General features: G+C 44.6%; 2 protein-coding genes and 1 non-coding gene across 3 annotated transcripts; 1 reads left to right on the top strand and 2 right to left on the bottom strand.

The window, feature by feature from the left end:
* Nucleotides 1–3,299: 3,299 nt before the first annotated feature.
* Nucleotides 3,300–8,777, bottom strand: LOC125507703 (uncharacterized). The gene is made up of 4 exons (XR_015603875.1): nucleotides 7,163–8,777; nucleotides 6,307–6,580; nucleotides 5,585–5,894; nucleotides 3,300–5,489 (listed from the first exon to the last, which is right to left on the bottom strand). It is a non-coding gene; the product is annotated as an uncharacterized LOC125507703 (transcript).
* A 1,777-nt stretch (nucleotides 8,778–10,554) lies between these two features.
* On the top strand, nucleotides 10,555–14,434 carry DEG5 (DEGP protease 5). The gene is made up of 8 exons (XM_048672185.2): nucleotides 10,555–10,798; nucleotides 10,892–11,056; nucleotides 11,672–11,734; nucleotides 11,870–11,959; nucleotides 12,056–12,178; nucleotides 12,350–12,437; nucleotides 13,363–13,437; nucleotides 14,263–14,434. Exons 1-8 carry the CDS (start codon nucleotides 10,586–10,588, stop codon nucleotides 14,370–14,372), a joined length of 927 nt encoding a protein of 308 aa, XP_048528142.2. The 5' UTR covers nucleotides 10,555–10,585; the 3' UTR covers nucleotides 14,373–14,434.
* Nucleotides 14,435–19,475: 5,041 nt separating this feature from the next.
* On the bottom strand, nucleotides 19,476–20,892 carry LOC125507702 (uncharacterized). Its single transcript, XM_048672186.2, has one exon. The coding sequence runs from the start codon at nucleotides 20,797–20,799 to the stop codon at nucleotides 19,936–19,938; it is 864 nt and encodes a 287-aa protein (XP_048528143.2). The 5' UTR covers nucleotides 20,800–20,892; the 3' UTR covers nucleotides 19,476–19,935.
* Between the last annotated feature and the right edge of the window lie 548 nt (nucleotides 20,893–21,440).

Here is a 21,440-nt window from a genome sequence, read left to right as displayed (position 1 = left end):
TACACGACGGTCGCATGTGTGTTTACTATCTACACGAAACCATGCATTTGCCAAAATAATGAGACAAGTTATCAAATTGCAAGCTCATTATCCTGAGAATCGAATTAAATCAATTCGAATGGACAACGCTGCTGAATTCTCTTCACATACTTTCAATGATTATTGCATGGCATTAGGCATTGAAGTTCAGCACTATGTCCCATATGTCCACACTCAAAATGGATTGGCCGAATCTCTAATTAAGAGAATTAAGCTCATTGCACGACCCTTATTAATGAATTGCAATTTACCAACTTCTTGTTGGGGTCACGCAGTTTTACACGCTGCTGACTTAATCCAATTGCGACCAACTGCATATCACAGCACTTCCCCTCTGCAATTAGTACGTGGAAATCTACCAAATATTTCCCATCTGCGTAAATTCGGATGCGCCACATATGTGCCAATCTCACCACCGCAGCGTACATCCATGGGCCCACACAAAAAATTGGGGATCTATGTGGGGTACAAATCACCGTCGATAATCAAGTACCTTGAACCCCCCACGGGGGATCTGTTCACAGCCCGTCACGCTGACTGCGTCTTCAATGAGGACCATTTCCCGGCATTAGGGGGAGACATCAAGTACCAAAAAGAATGCCCGGAAATCGATTGGAATGCCCAAGGCATTTCCTCCTCTGATCCACGTACTCAAGAAACTGAACTTCAAGTTCGAAAAATAATTAATTTGCAACACATTGCAAATAACCTGCCAGATTCATTTACTGACTATAAAGGTGTTACCAAATCCTACAATCCTGCTAAAAACACGCCCGAAAGAGTGGAGGTACCAACAAAAACTACTCAACCCCCTGTTCAAAGGAAGAGGGGGAGAAGTACGGCCACGGAACAAGATTCAGCTCCTCACAAGCGACAAAGGAAACAGAGAAAGAAACTCTCTGAACCAGTAAATGTAAACCAACCTAGCGTTGATAATCATCAAATGGGTAATATACACCCAGTGGAAAAACAACCTCCACAACCCAGCTCAGTTGTGCACAAACTAACTGGGACATCGGAACACCCAGACTCAATCGTATTGGGAAATCACGAAGAGTCACTAAGGATGCAGGAAATTTCTATCAACTACGTTGATTCTCGAGAATCATTTGACCGTAAGACTACGACTGGTGACATATATTTTGCTGAAAAGATTGCAGATACCCTTCTCACTGATCATGATCCAAAGACCATGGCAGAGTGCAAGAAACGCTCCGACTGGCCTAAATGGAAGGATGCAATCCAAGCAGAATTAGCCTCACTCAATAAACGAAAGGTATTCACTGAAGCAATACCTACACCTCCCAGATTTTTCCCCGTGGGATTCAAATGGGTTTTTGTTCGTAAAAGAAACGAGAACAACGAGGTGGTGAGATATAAAGCAAGGCTCGTAGCACAAGGTTTCACGCAGAAACCCGGCATTGATTTCACTGAAACATATTCTCCAGTAATGAGTGCAACCACTTTCCGATATCTTATATCTTTGGCAGTGCAAAATTGTCTATCTATGCAGTTGATGGACGTAGTGACCGCTTACCTTTACGGTTCACTTGATTCGGACATATACATGAAGGTTCCTGATGGAGTCCCAATCCCGAATCCAAACGCAAAACGCAACACATATTGTGTAAAACTAAATAAGTCTTTATACGGCTTAAAACAGTCGGGTCGCATGTGGTACAACCGACTTAGTGAGTTTTTTTTGAAAAAAGGATACTCCAATAATGATGATTGCCCATGTGTTTTCATAAGAAGTCCACAACTGAATTTTGCATTATTTCTGTGTATGTTGATGATCTGAACATCATTGGAACCACACAAGATATTGATGAAGCACGCAATCACCTAAAGACGGAATTTGAGATGAAGGATTTGGGTAAAACCAAATTTTGCTTAGGATTACAACTTGAGCACCTTCCCTTGGGTATTTTGGTTCATCAAACCGCCTATATCCAGAAAATATTGGAGAAATTCAATATGGAGAAATCCTATCCATCCAAAACTCCTATGGTAGTTCGATCTCTAGACGTAGAGAAAGATCAATTTAGACCAATGGATAATGGAGAAGAGATATTAGGACCTGAAGTTCCATATCTCAATGACGTTGGAGCACTCATGTATCTTGCAAATTGCACCAGGCCTGATATTGCATTTGCAGTGAATTTACTAGCTAGACATAGCGCAGCTCCTACTAAACGCCATTGGACGGGAGTTAAGAATATCTTTCGATATCTCCAAGGCACAAAGGATCTTGGCCTATTCTTTCAATTTCAGTGAATTTGGACATTGATATGATTGGGTATGCTGATGCTGGCTACTTATCTGACCCCCATAATGCCAGATCACAAACTGGTTTTTGTGTTCCTACATGGTGGGACAGCCATATCATGGAAGTCTTCCAAACAGACCCTAGTGGCTACATCCACCAATCATTCTAAATAATCTCTTTATTTGAGGCAACACGTGAATGTGTATGGCCTCGCAGAATGATAAACCACATACAAAAATCATGTGGTAAAGGTTCTATCAAATCTCCAACAATTATTTACGAAGATAATGCAGCTTGCGTTGCTCAAATGCAAACAGGTTACATAAAAAGCAATATCACTAAGCATATTTCTCCTAAATTATTTTTTCCCCATCAATTACAAAAGAAAGGGAAGATAAACATTTTGCAAGTCAAATCATGCGATAATCTAGCTGATCTATTCACAAAGTCGCTCCCAGCTTCAACATTTGAAAAATATGTTCATGGGATTGGTATGCGACGACTTCGAGATTTGCAAAGATCAGGGGGAGAGCCTCTCTGAATCATAACCTGTTCAAATATTATATTGCACTCTTTTTCCCTTTATGAGTTTACTCTCATGGTTCTCATCAAGGTTTTTGGTTTTTAATGAGGTAATATCAACATAAGAATATATGTCATACATCCTATTTTTCCCTACCGGGGTTTTTAATGAGTGTATACAAGACATATTAATTGTCCTCTAAACTTACCAATGAGTTTTATCCTCAAGGTTTTCTCATATAAGTTATCAAAGAGACGATAACATATGTTGTAACATTTTCTCCTTATTTTCCCTACTGGGTTTTAATGGAGTTTTAACAACATATCAAGTTCTATTCTCCTCATATTTTTCTCACAGGTTTTTTTGGAGGAGTTATTCAAGATCATATACGCTTGTGATTAAGAGCAATATTCTCAAAGTTATACAAGGATGCAAGACATAGAAGAAGCAGCTTTGTACAAGAGGGAGTGTTAAGAATAAAGCAACGTCATTAGCGCTAAGAGTCGTCACGTGTGTCCAAAGCGCCGTACGTCCGTACGGGCGTCTTCTCGCGCCACGGGTAAAAAATTACAGTCACTGAAGCAATAACGTATGTTGCCGGTACATAAACATTGGTCTTCACTAAAAGATTTCACGGCTTAGATCCCTTCGGTGACACCTTAAGTGCCAGCCTCTCCACAAAATCATGAGAACCAGTCCTCTTCTGTCTGGCAATTTCTTGAAAAAAGCAGCAAGAGCCAATCCGGTCCAGAATACTGGGACCAGCTCCGCGGAAGCAAAGCTCTAGGATTTCCACTTTTTGTTTTTCAAAACTTTGGCTTTAGTATAGTCCACTGTAGCACCAAATCAAACAGGACAAGCGTTGTCCCAGGCTAACTCTTCAAGCAAAAATTCTCACCTTATTCAGCAGTGGAGTTTCATATTAGCTTCCACATCTTTCTTGAGCAATCTCCCGCCGCACTTGTGCCGCACTTGTCCCAGGTTTTGCACTTTCATCATTCTTGAGGCTGTAAGCAAATGTGTAGGTAATCATCAGGGTAGAAAAGTCTTTTTTTTGACAGAAAGATTGTAAGGGAAGCCCCTACAGTATAGTTGGTGCAACAAACCCAAATTGCAAGTACCATGCCTTAAACCTGGGTGGGTGGGAATACATCAGCCCCTTCCCACCACTAGGCTATGCCTTAGTCACACATATGGTAGAAAAGTCATTTCTTTCATAATGCCAGGCAGGAAAATCCCCTTTTCAATCATCAAGCTCGCTCATGTTAAGGATGATACTCGCGTAATTTCGGGGAAGCCAATTACCACGCCAGGCCCTGATGCACTTACCATATCCCACTCTCAAGGTGGCACCTTTTTTTAGCAGCTCCAGGCCATGTTCAATACCATACCACACAGACGAAGCTTCATTCGCGAATACGGCTTCTAATAAATTACCTCTCGGGTAGTAGATTGCTTTCATGAGTCTTGCAGCTAAACTCTTGAGGGTATTGGATCAGTCGTCATGTTTGGCGAGCCAGCAAAGCCTGATTAAAGAGAGTGGTGTCTCTAAAGCCAGTGCCACCTGTTTCTTTGGGTTTAGTGATCAAGTCAAAGTATCCCACGCCCAGCAACACTTCGCTGACCCTCATCCTCTCCCCACCAAAAAATCTTAATAAGTTTTCTGTAATCATCATGGAACCTTGTAGCCAGCTTAAAAATCCCCATTACATAAGTTTGTAAAGCCTAAGCTACAGATTTAAGAAGAATCTCCTTTTCTCCCATAGAAAGATATTCTTCATTCCAGGGAGACAATCTTTTAGCAAACAGGTCTTTAATGGGCTGAAAACGATTTGCTTTCATCCTTCTTCCAGAGTTGGCAACCACATGTACTACTTTTCATCAAAATCACTATGGGTGACTTAGCAAGAACCTTTTGATGTCAACCTGTATATCTGTAGGACTAGCCAACAGACTTGTTGATCCTATGAAACAAACTAGCTACGACTTAATCAAGGATCATCAGTGAAGTGAATACTACACCACTCACCGTTCTCTATATATGTAATATACTACTCCCCTCCATACTCATCCGACTCATGACAGTCGATTCCTTGATGGTGAAGTCATTGTGTCACACCAGATACACCTAGTGCTACTGTGTGACTAGCATGTGGGACCTTGAGGTCAGAGTGTGTGTGTGTGTGTGTGTGTGTGTGACATGTAGGGCCCAAGGCCAGGGGCGTGGGTGGGCTCTGGTGGAGAACCGCGTGAGTGAGTCCTGTACTTAAGAGGCAGATGTATGCAAGATCAAACAGGCTGTTGAAACGAGAATTATTCCTCATCCCTCTCTGCTGTCGTTCTCATCTCCTTCCTCTTCACGCTTTCCTCACCTACCCTGATCCCCTTTTCCCAACCTACTCCAATCACCTCGATCAGGACAGGGGTGTTACACATTGCTACCAAGGTACATGCAGTCCTCGTTGAGTCCACTGGCCACAGTGTCTGTAACATATTTGCAATTACTTAGTATGCGGTCATTGTCACACTTCTCCGGATAGTCGACATTGTCACACTCCTCCGGAGCATCAAGTATCTGACCAGCAAGCGACGTCACCATCGCCATCAACTGATTGACCGCTTCCTCAAGCTTGGTTTCATCACCTCCTTTCAGAAGACCTGCCCAATATAAAAGGAAGGAGCAAACTATGAATAAACAAACTAGCTACAACTTAATCAAGGATAATCAGTGAAGTGAATACGACACCCCATACCGTGACTATATATACTACTCCTCTCCATAATAATCCGACTCATGACCGTCGGATTCCTTGATTCTGAAGTCATCGCTACCAAGGTACATGCAGTCCTCATCGAGTCCATCAGCCACAGTGTCCGTAACAAATTTGCTATTAGTTAGTATGCGATCATTGTCGTACTCCTCTGGATAGTCGACATTTTCGAATAAATCCTCCCCGCGAACCATCTTCTCAAACTCCACCTCGTGCCCATGGAATCCCTCCCCACTAGCCGGGTGTACAATCCTGATCCCCTCTTGCTCGCAGAAAAGGCAGCGCACTGGTTCTGCCACACATATGCAGACCATAATTAGTAATCATAGCATGGATTTAAATGCACTTATTTTTTACAACAAAAAGGGCACCACTGGTATTTAACCTGCAGAATATATAAACATATCCTTTCTATCTTGACTTCAGAAGTTAGATTCTGGTTAGCTGACTGTGTGCGTGTGTGTGTGTGTGTATTATCATATACTCCCTCCATCCCAAAAAGCTTGTCGCTCAAATGGGCTCAAATGGATGGATGGATGGAGGGAGTATATGGGTAGCCGTGTGCGGTATGAGCATGAGAACAGTTAATGAAGATCATTATCAATCTGATGAAAAAAGAATCTTAAACAAAAGAACGGGAGCATATATATATATATATATATATATATATATATATATATATATATATATATATATATATACACCAGCCCCTGGTAGTGGAAACTCCACAGGGCAGCATAGAAGCTGGCTATCCTGGTCGTCGTTCTTGTTGCTAAGCTCAGCAAAGAAGAGTACTGGAACTGAACCTACAGAGCCAACATTCCGGGTCACCAGAAAGTTGGCATGTGTGTGGTGGTAGTAGTCCTCTTCAACAGGATCTTTTTTCTTTTGCATCATGATGGAGTGCATACTCTCGTCAGGACCAGACACATGTGTATTCACACCGCAGACCACATGAAGCTGATAACATGCTTGTTCCTATAAGATGGGAAAAAAAACCGAGCAAATCAGCAAATGTGGCATAGAATTAAGAGAAAACTAATTGCTCATCTTTTAAAACAACTTCGCTCTCATAGCAAATTTGCTCTTATAGCACTACTTTGCGAACTACTCTACATCTCCCACCAACAATGCTTCTACTGCCACCCAGCCCATTGGTCCAAGTGTTAGCTCAAATCATGCACTCAAACAAAAATCTTCTTGGCCTTGTCCAAACTCTGTTTACATGGTGCTGTGGTGGCCACGGCTCAGCGGGATAATCAAAAGGAATACCTAAATGGACATTATGGGCTTATCACAAGAAATGCAGCCTATTCAGACAAGCTAATAAGCATCAACGGAGGTCGATAGCAGCAAGTTCGTTCCACCACATATTTTGATCAAGCAGGCCTTCTAACTGATGGAATTTCTATTAAAAAGTGCTTAGGTGTCCGCGGGGTAATTAATTAATCAAAGGAGGTCGGTAGCAAGTTCCACCAGCTGTTTGATCAAGTAGGATTTTGGTTGATGGAATTTGGACACAAACAAATATAGAGGTATCTGAGGGATAAACTAACTCACTGAATTCTGCACCTCATATCTGCTTAGTGCAGCCTTGACCTTTCTGGAGATTCTTCTATGAGCCCTTCGCTGTATGCGTCCCTCATACATGGTAAGATCGAGCCGTCGTTTATAAATAGCAACTGGTTGCTTCTGCTGGACTAAAATGCCAGTGGAATGGAAAGCAGATGACAATAGCATGGCAAGCTGCTGGACACATTGAGAAGAGAGCTGTTGTTGTCCCCCATTATCTGACAGCAGTGACAGGACTGCAGGCGTCTTGCAAGAGCTGAGGAATCCTGCTTGGGCATCGGGTCTGGGGTGCCATGCCGCAGTTGCAGCAGCCCTGAAGGTTTCTTGTTCTTCCTGGACACTGCTGCAGTGCTTTGTCGCGGTCATGTTGAGATCCGTGTTGAGCAGGAACCTTATGGCCTGATCGGCGTTGAGATCTTTGTCACGGGTGCAGAGGAAAGAGACAAGTCCGTAAAAGGATTGTGCTTCAATCCGCATCAGGTTCAAGGTGCCGAGGATGTCGAGCTCGTCCAGTTGACTCAGTGGTGGGAAGGTGGCTTCATACCAGATGGTGTTAACGATGATGTTGGTGACAGGATCGAAAGGGCCGTAGCAATGGCCAGCCTTGAGCATGCTACGGTGGTAACGAGACCTCAGCTCGCCGCCCGGCAACCTGGCCAGTGCCTGCAGGTAGAAACCATGGATCGTATGTAGGAGCACTCGCCTTAGTGACCAAGAATACTGGTGGGTCACCTTGGCGGCGCGCTCACTGCGACGGGCTGCAAGCTCCCATGGCGGGCTGCAAGCTCCCATGGCCTGATGAGGCTGCTGGCTATGCCAACAGGAGCAGGACAAGGGACATCTGCCGTCTGCTTGGCCAGAGTGTGGAGGATGTCGCCGGGGGAATTGGGCCGCACCGCCGAGAGCAAGGAGACGGCCTTCTCGAGGGTGTCGAGGGAGGAGCACAAGGACAGCCAAACGCCTGCGAGCTCGGAGGGACACGGGTGCTTGGCGGCCACCATTGCGCACTTGAGAGCGAGCTTGAGGGCGCCATTGGTGGCCGCGGAGCCTGGGCGGAAGCACTTGGTGCGGCGGTCCTCGACGACGATGCGCGCAGCAATGAGGGGGCCGGCTTCGGCGAGGACAAGGTACCTGACGGCCTCCCAGTCGGTGAGGTGAGGGAAGAAGCATGTGAGGAAGGCGACGAGGCCGTCGAGGGAGCGCTGCTTCATGTCCTTGTCGACGCCGACGAGCGCCGAGGCCCCGTCGACGGGATCTGCGGCGGCGGCAAGCAGGGCGCTGACGACTATGTTGGAGACCGGATCGAGCAGGCCGACGGAGGTCGCCGCATCGAGGAACCGTCGCAGATAGAGGTGCGAGGCGAGCAGCTTGACGGCTTCGTCGCGGTGGTGCTCGATCTTGCGGAGGAGTGATGTGTCCTGCTCCCTCTCCTTCCACGGCAGGGCGCCATCATCAGACAGCGACGTACCGTAGACGCGGAGATGGCCGGTGCTGGCGTTGGCTCTCAGCTTGGCCATGGCCGGAGAGCTCGCCGGAGACCCAGCGACAGAGGTTTGGGGGATTGGGGAATTGCGGATGGAACCCTACCTCTGTTTCACTTCTTGGGCCGGCCCATTAGATGACTTCCTTTTTTTTATCATCTTTTTTTGTTCTTTCCATGTCGTTTTTCTTACTTGTTTCCTTGTTCCTTTTTCTTACTTGAGGAGAATGTTTTCCCTTTTCCTCCTTCTTAAAAAAAACTTGTTTCCTTTTTCCTGTTTTTATATTTTATTTTTTATTCCTTTCATTTTCCGTTTTTATATGTTCATTTCCCTTTTGTTGTATAAAGGATTGCATTTGATTTGCTCATAATTATTGTTTGTTTAGATTTCTTTCCAATTTTATTTTTTTCTTAGTCTTCTATCTCTGTTTTTTTTTCTGCCTCCGCCGCTGCTCGTCTCTAGCATGTTTCGGATAAAAAGGAGAGGCAGTGGCGGAGGCAGAAATATTCTTTAGGTGTGACGAAATTTATAAAGTAGAAAGCTATGTAGCTAGTATACGAGTATGTATGTACACGTGACAGGAAATATGTCTGCTAGACTACAAACTATAGATATGGCGGACACCAAAGCTTGCCGGATAGCTGACTCCACGTAAGAGAGGAGGATAACTTAGATATAAGTTCTATATTATGGACATAAATTCTGAGTTTATTTCCCATTATGTCTAATAGTACACATGGGTTGCTCATTGCCTCACAGACTTTGGTCGTTCGGAAGTTAGTAGTACATGTTGGCTACGGCAAGGAACCCTATGTATCGAGCAGCTTGTAGCATAGGATTGTAAGTTTGTAACCGTTGCAACTATGGAATAAAACTAAATGTTGCACTCACAAAAAATGCTGCTAAATAAACAAAAAGAACTTCCCAGCTCCTCGCTAATACTATGTAAGTAAGAAAACCTTAAAACTATACTTATGCCATGGTTTTTGGCAGCTTTTCTCCAACACAGAAGTTTAGCCGAAGAGGTTATAGGAGAGGAAAACATGCTGCTATTTCCAAATAACATAAAAAAACGATGGTGCAAGAATAAGTGAGTAATTTAGCTCGCAAGTGGTGGAGAGAGCAGTAGTCTGAGTGGATGACTCTCGGAAGAAAGAGACGACATGCTACTATTTTCTCTAAATGATTTTTTGTGTCAGAACACACACAAAGTGAGAAATATGATGGACCCTCGTGGAAGCAAGAAGAAAAAAACATTACGCCATACTTCTAACTTCACATCACTGGATCATCACGATAGATAGAAGATAGGGAGAAACATTCAGTGGTGGAGGCAGGGGGTGCCAGCCAGGGCCGTGCCCCCCCCCCCCCCCCCCTCCCCCCAACATCTGTGATTTTGGCCTAATATATGAATAGTAGCAGTACTTTTTTTTGCTAAAAATGGGTGCTTTTGATGGATCGGCCCACCCCAACAAGGTTTAACAATACTCGGCCCTCCTCTATTTTTCTGGCTCCGCAACTGGAAACATTTATGTTGGTCATCAAAACTCCTGTGATCGCAGTATTGGACCACCGCGATAGGGAGAAGTCGGAAAAAAGATACACCGCTCCGTGCTTATTTCCATGGACGACGGAAGCTTTTTTTCAACATAGAAGTTTAGTCCAAGAGGCTGCAGGAGTGAAACACATGCCTGTTTTTTTTTTGAATAATAAAAAAGATGTGATGATGCAAGAGCAATAGTTTAGTCGAAGAGGTTGCAGAAGAGAAAGAGCAATAGTTTAGTCGAAGAGGTTCACGTGGGTCATGCCCGCTTTCCGACTAGGAAGGCGTAAACAGACGTTGACCGCGTTCGCTTCACTCCCGGCCCCACGCATCAGATAGCGGGCGCGCTTGGAGCGAACGAACGAGCGCCTCTCCCCTCGACGCGACATGGCGCTCCAGCCGCTGCTCCGCCTCCTCCTCCGCCCAGCCCCACCCCCGCCCCCGCCTACGCGCCGGACCCCACACCTCCCAGCCCCTTCCCCCACCCGCCGCGGCACCGCCGCCGCGCTCCTCCTGCTCGCCACCGTCGCCGCGCCCCCTCCGCTGCCCGCCCGCGCCGAGGACGACGTCGACGAGCCCCACGTCGTCCGCCTCTTCGAGGTACGATCGCCATCCCCAAATTCCTGTTCCCCGCTTCACCAGAGCATTTCGCGAAACCCCAAAATACCTCTCTCTGTCTGTCACTGTATGTAGGAGGCGACGCCGTCTGTGGTGTTCATCAAGGACGTCCTAGTCGCCCCGCCGCCGCGGAGGCGGGGACGTGACGGCGGGGGAGCGCAGCCGGTGGAGGACGAGGAGGGGGGCGCCACGGTGGAGGGGACCGGCTCTGGCTTCGTGTGGGACTCCCTGGGCCACATTGTGAGCGCCTTAATCTTCCTTCCTTTTGGGTTCAGTTTTATGAGTTTCAGATAAAATGGGAGCAGACAGTGTCGGACGTTGTGCGTGCGATTTGGTTACTGTTTGATGCGAATTAGTGACAGAATTAGAGCTCGGTTGACATCTCAATGATATCTGGTACCGCACAAGTACAAAAATTGGCAATTCCAGTGGCATTTCCCCCCTTGTGCAGCCTTTTGCTTTTGTCTTCGGTTGTAGTCTTCTTACTCTGGGTTTTTATTTGCTTGTGCGGATGCAGGCTTGCATTGTTTGATGCAAACCCGCAGAGTTGATTCACGCACTCACTCACATTGAGTGTAGAACCTTTGATCTCTGGACTAAGTTTGGCATGCCACTATTACTTTACTTTTATGTCTCCAACCAGATACATTTCACTAATTTAAATCGATTCTTAAAACTTTGATAGAACCATACTTCTAATCATGTTATACCGCAAGACTTTTCAGTAACTATCTGTCTTGGAACTTCTACGTAATGTTTGTCTTTCGCTAGAACACACTGTGGGAATATTATTCATCTTGAATCATCTAATCTGTTGTTGAAATTTCTAATTGATTGTTTATGTTGGTGCATCAGGTGACAAATTACCATGTGGTTGCAAAATTAGCTGGGGATGGATCTGAGTCTCATCGCTGCAAGGTTTCTCCCTTCCGTTCTTACAGTCTAGTCATTAAAGATAGTACTTCTGCGGTTCTGCCTTTTATGACTTTTTTAGAGAGAGAAGAGAGACTGTTGTATATGCCTTTTTTTAGCCATTGTTTAATGGTTTTGTAGGTGTTCTTGGAGGATTCAAGTGGCACTAGTTACTCAAAGGAAGGGAGGCTAATAGGATATGATCCAACATATGATCTTGCTGTTCTGAAGGTTTGCAATTGTACTTCTTTTGGCTGGAGTAGTGCAGTTGTAGTGATATGAATTTGGTTCCATGTTGCACTCTTTGAAGTCAGATTTGTTCTGCAGGTTGATATTGATGGTGATAAGTTGAGGCCTGCTCTGCTTGGCACGTCACAGGGTTTACGAGTTGGGCAGAGCTGCTTTGCCATTGGGAACCCTTTAGGATATGAACACACCTTAACTACTGGGGTAATGCCACCTTAAAATTATCCATTTTCCTTGCTAAGTACCAACTACTTAAATTGCCGGAGGTTCATCATTCCAAGATGGATGCACCCCAGGAATTTTGAATAATTTTAAAGCTCCCTTGATATGTCAAAGTATTCTGATTATCTGATTGTGATCTGAAGTATCCTATAGGTAGTTAGTGGACTGGGGAGGGAGATACCATCTCCCAATGGGAGGGTGATTCGTGGGGCCATACAGACAGATGCTGCTATAAATGCTGGTAATATCTTGCTTCACTGCATATCATGTATTGCCAGTAAATTACACAGGAAAACACTTATATTGTATGGAACTATGGATAATAACTTGTTGGTGAAGGATTGTTCTTTAGAGTTTAGACAGTAACCTTTTGGGACAGCATGGGTGAATCTATTTGGCCCAAATGCGTAATCCTTCTTGGTGGATGAAATCCAGGAATTAAAACCCATAAGTAAACTCTTCTGTATAACTTTCTCAATGAGATTTTAGAAAAGAAAAGTCAGGAGGTTTTTTCTTGATACCCTTAGCTAGTCAGTGGACTGATGGCCCCATTGTCCTGATCTTAACTGTTCTGAAATTCTTGATATATTTTCTGTATATATGTTGACAATAGTCTAGTTAAGGTTGAGAATCAGCTGTGGAGGTACTGCTAGTCTGCTAAGGTCTATCTATACTAGTACTAGATATGGTGTCTGCTAAAAGGATTTGTGATGTGTTCCGACTGCAGGGAGATAGTCAGATAGGGACCTTCTGGGGTTGTCAAGTTGGCATTAATAGTTGGATTGTAATTTGCATCCCTCCATACGTAGAAATACACCACATGCATACTGCACCAACCTCCTTTTGCTTTTAAAAGGTCACATACAAAGCCATAGAAGCACATTTAGTTGAAGGGAGAGATCAAATTTTCAGTGTGCATATCTCATGGTTCAGTGTGATAAACTACCGTTTAGGAGGCACCAGCCCATTAATCCTCGAAAGAGTTGGTGTGTAACTATGTGTTTCTTATTCTACTGTTCCTCTTATCACTTATGTTCCATTTTTTTTCATTTCTTTAGTCTCGTTCCTCATTGTGCACAATTCATTGACCACATAAGCTCAGTTTGACCTCTAACATGCATTGAATAATATATAACAATATTTACAATATTTGCTAATATCGACAGGTAACTCAGGAGGCCCACTAATTGACTCTTATGGCCATGTAATTGGAGTTAATACAGCTACATTCACACGTAAAGGTATTGCATCAATATCAAAAGATGGTTTGCTGAAGATATTTTGTTTTCCCTCCTGTTGTCTGTCTTGACTGTTGAGGCACCTTGGCTTTCCTTTTGTTACATGGCATGGTTTAGAGTAGGCTTTATTTTTGCACAATGAAAGCAAGTACGGCAGGTAATAATATTTGCAATAAGTATGTGCTAATCCTTGAGTATCTTCTGTTAACATATTGTGGCACTAACCGAAGCAATGCAACTTCATGCCTTGTGAATTCTTCTATTAAGCCCTGTTTTCTATGTGATGAAATATTCAGTTCAAAAAAATAAAAAAAAAGGAAAGGAATGGTTAACAGAATGTCAAGATCAATATTTATTTTCCCTTTCATGATATTCCCTAGGCGGTAGGCAAAGTGTCTTACGCCGTTGTTAAGCTATTCCATTTTCTGCCTTGGTTCTCCGGGAAGTTAGATTTTTCTTCTTCTACAAAACTCAAGCACATTCGCTGTCAAGATTACACTATTTTCATTCCATAGATGGTGTGGTGGATCACTTTCACTCCTTTAATGATAGGTGCACAGCAACTTCGTCAAACCTATTGGTTGTACCGGCTAGAAACTAGTAGTCATAGATCACCAGCTTGATATGTAAGTACCTAGATTGACATGATGCTACCCCTGCTTCTGGCACACATAACTCTTGGGGCAGATCTCACAACTGAAATGTAGAGCTACGTGTAATACAGCCACCAGTGGACCATCTCTCAGTGCGCAGGATTCAGTGCAGCAGATATACTGAAGTAAAAGCTTGTCTGCACACTGACGGATCCTCGTGTCTTTGTGTTTGCAGGATCTGGAATTTCATCTGGGGTGAACTTCGCCATCCCTATCGACACCGTTGTACGGTCGGTACCGAATCTCATAGTGTATGGAACTGATGTGAGCAACAGGTTTTATTAAACATTTAATTATCTCCGATGTACATTCTCTGTTCAATCAATGCAAGTTGTCTCGTTGCTACATTCTTTACTGCCATCTGCTCAATGATGCTTCTTCAAGAGGTTCTGGTAAGATAAAAGATACGATCTCATCTCATCAACAGTAACAAGCTCTCCAATACTAGAGCCTTAGTAAGACAAATAATACTGTAGCAAAATATTGATGTGAGAGAGAGTTGGGCCAACAAAATGAGTCTCATAGCAACGTTGGTCTTTCCAGCAAGCATTTGTTTGTTGCAAACCTGGGCATTGAGAGTGGGTCGAGCTGCGTTTCAGGCCAGGCCTTGTAAAGCCCCGACCTGAAAATGCTAAACCTGGGCCCAGGCCAGGAAAATAGTTGTTTTTTTTTGTGTTAAAAAATTAATAAATAAACCATTTTCAGAATAAATTAATGAAGGATTATACCTATTTTTTAAAAAAATATATAAAAATTTTGCTCTGTTAGGGCCTTTTTGGGCGAAAAGAGAAGTCCCAGCCTGGCCCGGATGCCAGGCTTTTGGTCTCTCCAGCAATCATTTGTTTGCTATAAACCTGGGCATTGACTGGGCAGAGCTTTGTTTCGGGAAGGGCCCGGCCGTGTAAAGCTGGAAACGCCAAGCCTGGGCCCAGGCCAAGAAAATGGCTACTTTTGATAATTTCAAAATTAATAAATAAATCATTTTCGGAATAATCAATGAAGGATTATACCTATTTTTTAAAAAATATCAAAAAAGCTCTGTTAGGGTTTTTTGGGTTTGGGGCTAAAAGAGGAGCCTAAGTCTGGCCCGGATGTCGTCGAGGCTTTTAGGCTGGGCCCGACAGGCCGGCGTGCCAATGCCCAGGCTTAGTTTGTTACTGGCGTCTTGTTACAAGAGCCCAAGTTGTTTATTTCTGGATAAGCATCCTCTGTTTTCTCTCCATGTAAAAAAACTTGGTGATGACTGGAGTGTAAAAAGGTTAGAAGGTGATGGTTGCTAATAAGAACCTCAGAGAAAAGAAATGAAGCTGGAGTTGCATACAGTACACAGGTCACATCAAAAGTACAGCGCTCATGACTACATGAGGAAGCTGGCCAGTCAACACCTGTGAAGAAGCAACTTAAGGTAAAGGAAATCTGATTTATTGGCTGATGCTCCTTCCTGTTCCCATCAGGAAGACCAAGAATCAGTCTCATCTCAAAAAGCAGGGGCTGCCTGACTCCAAGCGTGGTATTCCTTTTTGTGAAATAATGTTGGCCTTCTTTGTTTCGTACGTAGAATTTTAATTCTGGCTTCTTTGGCTCGTAGGATTTTTTCTTTCTGTTCCCTGCCGGAGTTAAACCGCGTGCTGTGAAATTCCTAGATTGGATCAATGGTGGCCTAAGGCTTCTAGTCTAGGGCCTGAGTGAGATCGTTTGAGGGTATTGCGTTGATCCTTGATCCTGATAGGACAACCACCCTAACCATACAACCAAACGTCGCTTTTCCCTTGTAGGAAATGTATGCACACCCCTTTCCTTGAAGGCATGTACGTGCAATTGGGTCGAGAGAACAGTACAGTACATCTGAGTCCGACTCTTTCTGCCGGACTCCGCCGCCCAAGTAGCCTTTTTCCTCCAGCAGTGTAGATTCTTCTACGGCCGGCCTGCCGGCCATCTCTTTCTGCTGCATTATTGGGAGGCTGGTCGTTTCAACATCCCAGATCGATCATGTTTATCCCTTTCAGCTCATACTGTCACACGTCCAAGGCATCATCAAGGAAAGAGCACCTGGGCAAGAGCTTCCAAGTTCTCAACAGTTTGAACTTTTTTTGGGTTACCAGTTTGATCCTTTTTTCACTTGTAGTACACGCCCATTTTTCGACGTCATGCAAACTTGCATATTTTGTGGTCCGTCAGAGGGCAGAGCAGAGAGGCAGCATTTATAAAGCTCTATTTTGGCAAAAATAATAATAATGAGTGCTTGTTTGAGGCTTCTAGTAAAATTTCTGCCTAATTTATAAAACTCTTTTTTTGGCGAAAAAAATGAGGCTGCTAGAAGGTACGATAAGACCTATTGTATGGAGCTCTAAGATGAAAGGAGCAAAACGTTTGTCTCCGTCAAGGGAGGCATGGCCAGGCTCCCTGATTGAGCTTCATCTCCAGGGTTAGGAAAGGTGGAGCCAACCGCCGCCAGTTTAGTTGGTGCTAGCTCTTGTCACCTCGGCTTACAAGTCAAGTCACAAGAGGTCGGCCGGTGGTACGACACGTGTCGATACCCCATCCGTCCATGCTAATCAACTCAGCCTGTGCTTAGCTGGATGTTTACCTTTGCCGATTACCTTGTTTGCAGTTAATCTTTTTTTTTCTGACATTGAGATTTAATCTCATTTTAATAGAAGAATTATCTGTTCCGAATTTAAGCGGAAACTACTATCTTATTTCTATATAGAGCTGTACTCATTTCTCATACTAGTGTGTCAGATCCCAAAAATATTTGGTTAGTTTGCACCGTTATAATCTGGAGAGGATGTGGCACCTGAAGAACCCATGCAATCAAGGATCCATTCTTGGTTAATAACCAGGAGTGGTAAAAGATTACATATGCAACAAATACTATGCACCTAGACCTAGTAAAAAAAATTATCACACATGTGCTCATCCCAAGATCTTCTCAAGAAGAGATCTTTACAAATCTGCGCTTTACTCAACCAGTTGCATTAGCCTGATGCATATGCCAAGAAGAAAATGACTGACTGAAAGGTACCTCATAGAGATAAATCATGTCTTTATTTGTCCTCTTTGCAGCAATATTCTTGGTGCGTTGTTCGTTGTCCTAAATGTCTCGTCCTTGCGTCAATGTGTTCGCTTTCGACCGCATTTCCGTGCAACAAATGCCTATGGTACGTGCTGCCATTGGGTGCAGGCAACCAAATTTGATAGGTTACAGCGCACGGGGGTCACTTTTAAGTTTGGCGAGGTGTCCTGCAGTCGGCCTGCAGAGTCTAACACATGAGGTCCAAGTTTTCCAACGTGTCAAGGCTCCAGAAGATATTTTAAGCATAAGGGTCGCTTCTTAATTTGGTGTGCTCCTGTGATATGCTGCCTACTCTATTTATCTAAAGGTTCTTTTTTCCTAGTAATTCAGCGGTATTTTGTCGTTTCATCTCAATAAGATCATTCTCAACAAATCGTTCCGTCACGTGAACATATCGGCGAACAGATATGGTTTGAAAAAGCCACAGCAACGTCGGAGGAAACCTCACTCAGAAAGCATTCCAAAGAACCATGAACAATCTTTCGAAAGCCCAACATATCCAAGATAAAGCTTATAATTGGACACTTCGTATGGAGTGAGTGAGTAACTAATGTAAAAGTATCAAGGTTTGGTAGCTAAAAAGCAGACACTCGCCGAAAACTTTTACCGATCTTCTGGCTTGGATCAATTCACACATATCGCGATCTAGGTGTGCAATCAGGTCAAGCCAAGGATATTTCGTGTGGGACAAAGTCAAATCTGATATGCTAGACACAAGTGTGTTGTCTTGTTGCTTGTATTTGTGCCCATCCTTAACCATTTCAACCAGATGGCGCACGCATGGGCTTTGTGCCTTATCTCCAAGGCAACCATGGGTTGGTGTTGGTGTATACACATGATGAGACAACACATATTAAATTTGAACTTTTGCAGTCGATCAGATCAGCTTGTTCTTTCCAGCATGGTGTGGTTTGGCTTGATCTTGCTGCCCAAGCTGTCACACGATATATATAAAAATTCTAATTTCAGCATGAGGAACTATAATACATGGGAGTAGCCACAACAACACCGATGATAAATAGGGGCTCAAAATGGAACACATTTTGTAGTGAATCAAGCCGACACAACATATATTTAGAGGGTTTATTATCTTTGTGTGCAAACTTGAAGCCCTTGGCAGGGGGCGAAATGAATCCCGTGACATCTTGGAATTCAACCTGATATTGGTCTCGCTTATTGCTTTCTCCAAATAATTGTAGTGCATGATTTCCACATGATTTGATTCATCTCAATCAGAGAGTGCTCACCAGCTAGTTCAAATCATTCATGCTGACTACACAGTTTTTAGTAAGTTTCATGTCACAAGAATTACAGACGTGGCATGACACCTCAGAGTAATCAGTAGCTATGTCAATGCCCGTCTTCTACTTTATTACGGTTGGGTGATGATGTGGTGTTAAGATAACTTCTCTGACCTTTTCTAGCAAGCCATCAATCATAAGCTTAACAAAATGATAAAATAGAGCTTGATTAACCATGGAGCAAGCCAGCTAAGTAGTAAGTGATTGGTTAATTACTTTACTCATTTGCTTAATTTGCTTGCAACGAAGACTTTTTCCTTGTGTTAAGATGGGAAAGAAAGAACTCATGCTCACTTAACAGTTAACACCACCAAATAACAGTGAACAAATTAACAAATATTTTTAACCCTGTTCATCCCAAGAAATATCTAAGAGCCTGATGCCCATCAACTGACTGTTGTTCACAGTACCTCAAGATCTAAACTCCCTACTTATGTCATGAGTTACTACTTACTTACTACTCACTCATAGTGCAATTAGGCAGGCAAGCCGTACTAATATATGACAGGAGCTGTTTCACTGTCTCCTAGTATTTAATTTTATGCAGCTGCTCTGCTCCTCCCCTGCATCTGGATCCTCATGTCAAGGCAGATTAACCAATAAATGATACACTACAAAATAACAGATTTAGATTCTCCTCGGGAGCCATTAATAAAAAACGATTGTGTACTTGTGTAGATCTCCAGGACAAGATCTTGTCACAGAGACAGTCCATTGCAAAAACAAGATCCCTCAGTTGATTGCAGAAGAGGATCTTCAGTTGATTCGCCAAAGGAGATCAAGTGAGCAGACTTAAAGTTTTTATCCAACTTACAACTAGGCAGTTTAAAAATTCTCAAACTGACTTAAAGTTTCCATTTTAGCATTTTTACTGCACATGACCAAGATTTGGGTGTCTGTGTATAAATATAGTTTTCTCTTGAGGTGGGCCCACTTTCTGACCATTCTCCACAGGGCAAGATCTTCCTGCAGGAAGTACAGACAGAGTACAGCTTGTTTGTCAATGGAAGCTAGTGTAAACAAGATATAGCATAATCTTTTAGATAATGGCACAACAGATATATATTACTAATCCATCTCCCTTGCTCCCTCTCTCTCTCTCTCTCTCTCTCTCTCTCTCTCTTAGTTTATTCACTGTTCTCATGCATGCAAAATATTACAAAGCCTCATCGAAGTGCTACAATCTCGCTGTCGCTGATGTACCTCTCACTCACTCTCACTCCATCTGCACCAGAAGATCTACCCAAAAAAAGAGGAAGCTCCTTACTAACTTACTAGACAGCTAATACCCCCAACCTCCTAAGAACAACATGTACATGGTCGCGGCGCGACACGCGTCGCGACATGGCGGCACGAAGCTTCGGCTGAGGTCCCGTTTGGAAGGCAGGAATTTTTTTCGACCGTCAGGAACTGAACTGAACTGGTTCCTGTGGAATTCTTGCGTTTTTGGACTGAGGTTTCATCGATCAGATCAGGCTTGTAGCTCCTCCTTCTCGACCTGCAGCCTGATCTCCCTGTTGAACCTGGTGATGAAGTCCTCCACCCTCCGGTTGAGCTCCTCGTCGGAGAGCCGCGCGTAGTACTCGCTCTCCTCCTCCTCTGCGGCGGTGGGCTGGCGCCGGCCCTCCGTGGCCGTGCGCCGGAGCTTCTCGTCCCTAACAACGACCACGCTCTTGTCCTGCACCACCACCGTGTCAGTGTCGGGCACGAGCGCGTGCGAGTGGGACCTGCTCCGCCGCCTCCTCGCCGCCCTCTCCTCCCTCGCCAGGCTCCTGCTTGCCGTCAGCCTCGCTTTCACCACCACGCCGTCGTCGTCACCCTCACCGGTGGGGTAAGCATAGGACGGTTTGCCGGACATGGCCATCTTCGGCCGAGCATCTTCTTCGCCTCGTACAACCAATGCGTGTGCATGGCTGTCCACGGCCGTGTCGCCATGTACGAGGATGTCCCTCGCGACAACCAACGGTTGGTCCTCGACGACGGCCACAGGCAGCAGCGGCTCGTCGCTGGAGACGCTAACCATTGGCACCGCCGCTGCGTCGCCGTTGTAGTTGGAGACGACGAATGGGCGGTCGTCGACGCCCGGGGAAGCGGAAGCGGAGGAGCCGAAGAAGAGCATGCCGGAGTCGGCGGCGATGACGACGATGATGGAGTTGGACATGAGGAACCAGAAGGTGGTGTCCCGGAAGAGCGTGGCGGGCGGCACGCGGAGGACGGAGACGTAGAGCACCGGCAGCGCCATCACCAGGATGGAGATGGACACCTTGGTCATCATCTGCTGCTGCCTGCTGGCCTCTTTCTCCGGAGAAGCCTGCATGTTCACCAGCGGCAGCATGTGTTTGCAGTATACGCTTTGGGCTCTCTAGCTTCCCTGCTATGCTAGCTATGGCTTATTTGAGTTTGAGCTCGTGGTTTCTGTGGACTTGTGGTGTGAATGAGATGTCCTTTTATAGGGGAGAGGTAGAGAGGGAGAGAGAGAGGGAGAGAAGTAGAGAGAGAGAGAAGTAGAGAGAGAGAGAGAGAGAGAGTAAATGCATGCTAATTGTTGTGTTGTCTCTAAAAAAAATTGTTGTTGTGTAGGTGTAGGTTTGTGGTTGTATGTGAGTGAGAATGATTGGTGTGTGTCTAGAGAGAGAGGGAGTGCATGCATGGGAGGGGGAGTGTGAGCATCACTAGTACTACTAGTAGTAGCTCTCCAATAATCATGTGTGTGGCTGGATGGATGGAGATGGGGTAAAGAAAGGTATGGTGGTTTTGCATGCCTGATTAGAGAGGGCAAGCTAGGGGCTGGATGACGGTGCTGCATTTGAGTCTGATATTTTGGGGTGCAATTTGCTAGAGGGGGAGGGGGACACTGTTTAGATGAGAGCAAATGGGCATTGTGGCACATGTTGGCCGGCAGTGCAGGACAACCAATGATATGGTGAGAAAACCATGCATGTATGGCTGTGCGTTTTGGAAAAGCAAAGTTAAGAG

This window comes from Triticum urartu, chromosome 5A, assembly GCF_056163025.1.
Source record: "Triticum urartu cultivar PI428250 chromosome 5A, HENAU_Tu73, whole genome shotgun sequence".
In the NCBI taxonomy this organism is placed as follows: Eukaryota; Viridiplantae; Streptophyta; class Magnoliopsida; order Poales; family Poaceae; genus Triticum; species Triticum urartu.
Note: the sequence above shows the minus strand (reverse complement) of the source record. Positions and strands in the feature narration are given on the sequence as shown.

What these genes read in the sequence shown, in the direction of transcription:
- DEG5 (XM_048672185.2), top strand. Translation starts at nt 10,586, where the DNA reads ATGGCGCTCCAGCCGCTGCTCCGCCTCCTCCTCCGCCCAGCCCCACCC. An exon ending in AACACACCTTAACTACTGGG is followed by an intron (nt 12,179 to 12,349) that starts GTAATGCCACCT and finishes AGTATCCTATAG; the next exon opens with GTAGTTAGTGGACTGGGGAG. An exon ending in AGATGCTGCTATAAATGCTG is followed by an intron (nt 12,438 to 13,362) that starts GTAATATCTTGC and finishes TAATATCGACAG; the next exon opens with GTAACTCAGGAGGCCCACTA.
- LOC125507702 (XM_048672186.2), bottom strand. Translation starts at nt 20,799, where the DNA reads ATGCTGCCGCTGGTGAACATGCAGGCTTCTCCGGAGAAAGAGGCCAGC.